Source organism: Antedon mediterranea, chromosome 11, assembly GCF_964355755.1.
Source record: "Antedon mediterranea chromosome 11, ecAntMedi1.1, whole genome shotgun sequence".
NCBI classification, from domain to species: domain Eukaryota; kingdom Metazoa; phylum Echinodermata; class Crinoidea; order Comatulida; family Antedonidae; genus Antedon; species Antedon mediterranea.
Window position 1 is genome coordinate 747,558 of NC_092680.1, and position 7,646 is coordinate 755,203.

The following is a 7,646-nucleotide window of genomic DNA, read 5'->3' on the forward strand; positions in this document are numbered from 1 at the left end:
ACAGAAAGTGACAAAGTAATTGAAACAATATGCCTCTTTTATGATGAAACACTACGGTAAGATTTTTCCACAGACGAGTACGGGGTTACCCCGGTGTCCACACCCCCACTGTCGTGCACAGACTCTTTTGTAAGAGTAAGAGTTTAATAGAGTATTTATTGAATATCATGTGACCCACAATCCTCCAATGAAATGACAAGAATCTAATCAGGTGTGTTATACCGATAGTCAATCTCTCAGTATTTTAAATAAAATATAAAGTTGTTTCCTGTGATTACTAGTACAGTAGCTCACAGTGGATTTCCAGAAGAAAATAAATAAACCTTCTGTCTATGACATTTCTATACTTCATTTATATTTTATTGAATAAGGGGTTGGAGTGATAGAGGTATGACAACTTACAATACCAATGACAGACTAAATTGCTCTTCGAACCATATCACCAGCTTTGGAGTATTTATGAAGATTAGTAATTCACCAGAGGTAAAACATGTGTTCATTACTTACAAATTAACGAAAGAAAAGAAAAACGTCCCACTCGCTAAATTTGTTGTAGGTATACATTGCTATTTTGGTAAAAATTTACAGTACAATGAAATACTTACAAAATGTTATAATCTAATGTGGAATATACCGAAATGTTTATTTTGAGACAAAGAATACAAGCCGTATTTGGAATTTGAAGTATCTTGTTTAGGCATATTTGTGTTTAGAAGTGTTAACTGAAGTTCTTCTTTATTTTGTGTTTTATGTAAAAGTTTTAACATTATTATATCCTATAGCCTCTTGAGAGTGATACAGGCTTAAGTAGGTTGTCGAGAATTTGTATCTACTGCTCACTCACTGCTTTGTGTGTTACTCTTGGAATGTACTGTTCATTTTCGTAAGTTTATTTTAATAACAACTGATAAGTGTGAAATTATCGTGTACATTTATTGGTTATTCTTGGTAACTTATCCATTAAAATATCAAATCATAAGTGCATTGTTGCATTGGGCTTAATGTGCTGTCGAATACTTAAGATTGTGTTTTATATTGTTATTGTTGTAATTCTATGTGCGGTCAACATATCTTAATTATATTTTTCCTCCTAGAAAATTATGGAAATCTCAACGCAATTCGATACACAAGAACTTGGTCATCAATATGATTCTGATGCAGTTTCTATTTCTCTTCGGAATTGAAAAGACTGGAAATAAGGTAAATACAATCTAAAAATACATGTTTTGTATACAACAATGCATATTTTGTTGACACATTACTAATAAGAAGAGTTGCAACCTCCGCCAGGAGTAAAACGAGAAAAAAGATCAAGAATCGTGTTAAAGATTTATTTTATAGTTTTGACGTATTACCTAAAATTAGTAAAATTTATAAGAGTTCCAGAAATTGGGATCCGTGTCCGGTTTATTTCCAAAATATAATGGAGTATTCCGTGACCATATATCTATCTGTGGTTTAAAAGTGGTAGGCCTAAAGATCCGTTTTTTTAAAATGTTGATGTACAACCTAAGATAAAGTGGTCCAGAATTGGGATCCTCATCCGGATTGCCTCCAAACATTTATTGGCTATCCACTTGTCATATTTTTTCAGACGATTTGTACGATAGTAAGCATATGTCTTCATCTTACTTCTCTCAATGCTTTTACTTGGATGTGTGGCGAAGCTGTATACTTGTATTTTAAAGTATCTCCAAAACCAAGCCGACATAACCGACTTAGATATTATATGTTCTTGTGCTATGGAATCCCACTAGTCATTGTGTTTTGTACTTCTGTGGCAAGATCCGTATCCGAGACCAACATTCGTAACATGTAAGTTTTGCTTATATTTATTCATTTTCAATCAATTTCTCTCAATAAAAAGCATTGGAAGAAGTTTAAAAGAAGGCCAAGACCCATCAAAGGAAGTTCAAAAAGTAACAATGGTGAAGGCATTGATATATATTCTAATTTATTCTGGAAAAAATTTCCACATTTTAGAGAAAGATGAATTTCTTTATTGGAAAGTTTCTCTATTTTGGACACAACTGTCGATATTCTCATTTTAAAAAAAAATCTGAATTTGTCTACATTGGACAGTTTTTGGACGTAAAAAATACCTCATTTGGAAAAAAATATTTTGGACATTCACAACACACATTGACTAATTTATTAAAGTTGTTTGAATTGATCATATTAATTATGGCTTTATGTACATTTTTTTTTATCTTGTGAAAAGTCTATGTTATTATAGTATATATTCTTGTTAATTGTAATTTTTGTGTTAGAGAGACACACCTTACCGGTGACAGCGTTTTGTTTGGTGCTTTTGTCTCTCCTCGGCTTCGTGTCTTGTACTTCATATATATATATATATACATTTCTATGTTTTGTAATTATTATTTCATGTTTATTGTCGAAATGAATAAGATAAAATAAAATAAACAATATAATTATATAAAAATAAATATAATTAATTTTAAAGCTGCTGGCTAGAGTCGACAATGAGATGGGCCTTCATAGCACCTGCAATACTGATTGTCATGGTAAATATTACATTTTATATTATGTATAAACTCTTCTCTGGTATAATACAGTAGTGAATCTTATCAGCTGTTTCGCTAACAATGAATACTATTCTTACGTATAAAAGTGTGATTCGTTACAATGTTTAATGAATATTAATGCAAAAATTAGGAAAATATGGCCCTTCAGTATATATAAATTGATTATTGTTTACCTCATAATTACTTATATTATTGTTTTTAAAGATTAACACAGTTATCATGGGTCTTGTTGTAAACATAATTTACCAACGATCTGGGAAAATGATGGGAAATTCAAGCAGAGAGACGCCCAAACTCAAACGACTGCGGTAATTTATTTATTATAATTATTATTTTAAAGAACTTATTATTTTACATTCTTCTTATAAATATCGATTCGTTATTTTTAAGCTATCTGCACATTGCTTTTTAAAGTTAGGCCTATATTATCGTCCTGAACAAATTATTTTCGAGATGGCCTACTTATGAGCGAGAACTGGCATAAATAAGAAAAATGATTTTAATTTAACGAAAGACGAGTAGACAAGGGGCACGACGAAACTATATTAATCTGATCTATATCTGGAGGATACTATACTTACTATTTATAAAACACCATAACTGTAATTACCGTTATATTGTTGATCAATAGAAAAGCTGCTAAAGGCACGGCTATGCTATTGCCAATTATGGGAACAACCTGGCTTATTGGTCCGTTTGTTCTCACGACGCCAGTCATGGAATATCTATTTGTCCTGCTTACCGGTAGTCAGGGAATCTTCATATTTCTTGTCTATTGTCTTTTTGACAGTGAGGTAATACTATATTATTAATACTCATCATCTCTAATGAAAATAAAACAATATTTTCTTTTACACTTTCAATTGGTGTACCAATTGAAATTAATACATTTTTTTTAAATTTTTAGGTAAAAGACTGCTTTCAGAAACGTTTTAACAAAACTCGAGTGTGGCCATTTAATACCAGCACGACCATGACGACTGTTTAAAGGTTGATGAAGAAGATTTAAAATACTGTTTTATTAAGTTCAATGCACTGTCACATGACCTATAACAATTATTATAGAGATTACGATTACAAATTATCCGCCATCTAGAATCCAATATAGCGGCCAAAATGGCGTTTAGTTTAAAACTGTTATTCCTCACTTTTTCCTCACCGTTTGTTATCAGTTATTGCTATTGTAAACATCCGCACCAAACACTACCAATAGACAGTTGCTCTTGTGTGGGTATGAATCTTCATAACCTCCAATGATAATTTGAAGAAAATTAACCGTAATTGCGAAAAATTAAATGTAAAAATATCAAAAAATGGGCTATAATGTCGTACCTGGTTTACATGATTTAATATAGTGATTATGAATATTTAAACTATTAGTTACTATGGTTTCTACTTAATATTGAACTCTACCGCATACAAAAATTGACAATCTATACCGGACTCGCCACGTTTAGTTGCATCATCATCGCGGTTCACCCAACTGTATGTTCAACCTTTTCCTCAGTCATTCGCCATCGTAATCCACCTCCTTTTAATATTCAATCATTGGTAACGTTTATGAATATAAATGATTAATCTCATTCTTATCAAAGTCAGTAAAATACCCCCAGCGTGTTCGGGACAAAACGAAAATATCAGTCATTTAATTTCCAATTCAATGCTGTAATGTTGATGACAAATGGTGTTGTTTGTAACCGACGCGTCATGCTAACAAACCCCACGCGTTTCTTAAAAGTGACGTGTAAATGAAAGTCAATTGACTGGAATATTGATTTTTACCTTTGTAGCATTCTGATTTAAGCAACGCAAGTAAGTTTACCAATGACAACCATCAGTTTGAATAATTCATCTCATTGGTCAACTATCTTACGCTTGTGTATTTATAGCTATTTTTTATATATTTGTAATGCAATTCATTTCAATCCTTGACTGTCGTTTTGTAATTGGATATATTTTTATTATACCGAATAAATAAATAAATAATAAATTCTATACAGACTTAAGTTTATGAGTTTTAACATGATTTATGTATCAATGTTGTTTCGTATTTGGATAACATAATAGTCTGATGTTAATACTCTAATTATGCCTACTTTAAATATATTATATAGTATGTTTGAAATAATTATGTAGAAATGCAAGTAAATAAAAAATGTTTTAAGTATTTTATATTGGTATTCATTTGACTCGACAACTCGGCTTGAATCGCATGCTATCTAACCAGAAAGAATCGCCATATTTATGGATACCCTGCTTTTCGAAAACTAAAGATATTTATTCTTTATTCAATTTTAACTATTGTAATATATTTTTTACTTTTTATGTTTTATGTCGTATTTTTGAGGGCCCCTTAAAATCAGCTTCCGCTGGCTGGGTCACCCTCGTGAAATATGGTTGAATAAATAAATAAATAAATAAATATTCCTATCTTACTTGCGCCATCAGTTTTTTAGACTAATATCTTTTAGCGATCTTCTTATTTCCATTTTGGCAAATCTTTGTAACTAAACGGGAAGCTGGGTTGGCATTTATCAATATTTGCTTATATTTTTGCTTAAGCTGAAATATTTAAGAAGTGCTTAAGCAAATAACATAATCTTATTTATCAAACCGTCTTAGCAATGTCTTAGCAGAAAAATTGTCTTAGGTAAATTTTACTTTTGCACATGCGCAAAATTAAACTCTAGAGGGCAGCAGATTATGTCTTAAGACGAAAAATCCTGCTCTCCCTGCCTCAGCACTAAGGCCCTGCCACAGCCTTTTGGGGTCGTTTCCACCACATCACCAGGCGGCGCTATAACATTTTATCTCCGTATTTTCACTACTAATTACCTAGCCATTTAATATTTATGAGTTATTGATGTGTTTTTGTGACGTCAATTTTAGTTTTATCATTATTTATGAGTTACACATTGTTTATAATTACCAATATGTCTTCAACCGATTCAGCGTGACATATTATAATTACCTTTTTACAATACTGGAACCTAAAATTATAACCATTTACCGTAAATAACAATTATAATGCTTAGTTATCTTCTGGTGATATAGAAGGCATCGCTCCCTACTTTTTCGTTCACCGTGTGTCTCGCTACGCACAATAGAAGCAAGAGATTATATGCTAGGCATGAATGCTAAAGCGTGGTTCCAACTAGGAGGCAACGCAAGGACTTAAGCGCAACGCAAACGAGTTGACCAATGACAAGCGCAGGTCGAATAATTCATTGCTTGTGATTGGTAAAATCCCTTACGCTGCGTTACGTCGTTGTGTTGCGTCCTAGTGGTAACCAAGCTTTACTAAACCGTTCGGCAACCTTGATGGCATCTAGATTCTAGAAGATACTGGAAGTATTTCCTCGGTCTCAGTCGTCACTGAACTTATTTCCAATTAATTAGATAGTCATTATGAAGCCGAAAACTCTCATAATTAATACATTCAAATTAGAATTGATACGATGCGTGGTATAAAGATGATACATTATTAATACTGTTGTTTCTAGAAATAATTAAAACGCTTCAATTAATATAGGACAATCAAAGGTTAATTTATAGCGTGTATTGTAATGAAAAGTTAACAATTCAATTTACCGATGTCCAACAGCCAAACGTCGGATACTAGTTCAAGACTAATAGGCCTACCTAATCAGTCAAACATACTTGTATTTTCTAAAGTACTCGAGAGTCGGACTAGTTTATTATTATTATTATTTGTTTAAAAAAACACACGAGGAAGGCCTATGCTTAAAATCATTTCAAATGTACCTATACTATTTTCCCCCAATATTTCTGTATTCCACAATTATAGATCTCAACATTAATCGATCAAAACCGAGTTTTTATACAGAAGCAGAATTTAGCTTGATTTGAGTTTGAGCTTAATGTAGAGTTAGAGCTTAATGTTTTTAGAGCTAAATTTTTTAGAGCTTAATGTAGAGTTTGAGCTTAATGTAGAGTTTGAGCTTAATATAGAGTTTGAGCTTAGTGTAGAGTTTGAGCTTAATGTAGAGTTTGAGCTTAATGTAGAGTTTGAGCTTAATGTAGAGTTTGAGCTTAATGTAGAGTTTGAGCTTAATTTAGAGTTTAAGCTTAATGTAGAGTTTGAGCTTGATTTGAGTTTGAGCTTGATTTGAGTTTGAGCTTGATTTGAGTTTGAGCTTAATGTAGAGTTTGAGCTTAATGTAGAGTTTGAGCTTAATGTAGAGTTTGAGCTTAATGTAGAGTTTGAGCTTAATGTATAGTTTGAGCTTAATGTATAGTTTGAGCTTAATGTATAGTTTGAGCTTAATGTAGAGTTTGAGCTTAATGTATAATTTGAGCTTAATGTATAATTTGAGCTTAATGTATAATTTGAGCTTAATGTAGAGTTTGAGCTTAATGTAGAGTTTGAGCTTAATGTAGAGTTTGAGCTTAATGTAGAGTTTGAGCTTAATGTAGAGTTTGAGCTTAATGTATAGTTTGAGCTTAATGTATAGTTTGAGCTTAATGTATAGTTTGAGCTTAATGTAGAGTTTGAGCTTAATGTAGAGTTTGAGCTTAATGTATAGTTTGAGCTTAATGTATAGTTTGAGCTTAATGTAGAGTTTGAGCTTAATGTAGAGTTTGAGCTTAATGTAGAGTTTGAGCTTAATGTAGAGTTTGAGCTTAATGTATAGTTTGAGCTTAATGTATAGTTTGAGCTTAATGTATAGTTTGAGCTTAATGTATAGTTTGAGCTTAATGTAGAGTTTGAGCTTAATGTAGAGGAGAGTGAGTTTAAGGTATAGTTTGAGCTTAATGTAGAGGAGAGTGAGTTTAATGTATAGTTTGAGCTTAATGTAGAGGAGAGTGAGCTTAATGTAGAGGAGAGTAAGCTTAATGTAGAGGAGAGTGAGTTTAATGTATAGTTTGAGCTTAATGTAGAGGAGAGTGAGTTTAATGTATAGTTTGAGCTTAATGTATAGTTTGAGCTTAATGTAGAGGAGAGTGAGCTTAATGTAGAGGAGAGTGAGTTTAATGTATAGTTTGAGTTTAATGTAGAGGAGAGTGAGTTTAATGTAGAGGAGAGTGAGTTTAATGTAGAGGAGAGTGAGTTTAATTTAGAGGAGAGTGAGTTTA

At 32.0% G+C, this 7,646-nt stretch overlaps 1 protein-coding gene across 1 annotated transcript; it reads left to right on the plus strand.

Annotated features, from left to right (window-relative positions):
* The first annotated feature begins 1,135 nt into the window (after positions 1-1,135).
* On the plus strand, positions 1,136-4,389 carry LOC140062954 (adhesion G-protein coupled receptor D1-like). Its single transcript, XM_072109346.1, has 6 exons — positions 1,136-1,200; positions 1,595-1,815; positions 2,468-2,528; positions 2,754-2,857; positions 3,181-3,343; positions 3,457-4,389. The coding sequence occupies exons 1-6, from the start codon at positions 1,147-1,149 to the stop codon at positions 3,535-3,537; spliced, it is 684 nt and encodes a 227-aa protein (XP_071965447.1). The 5' UTR covers positions 1,136-1,146; the 3' UTR covers positions 3,538-4,389.
* Positions 4,390-7,646: the final 3,257 nt, after the last annotated feature.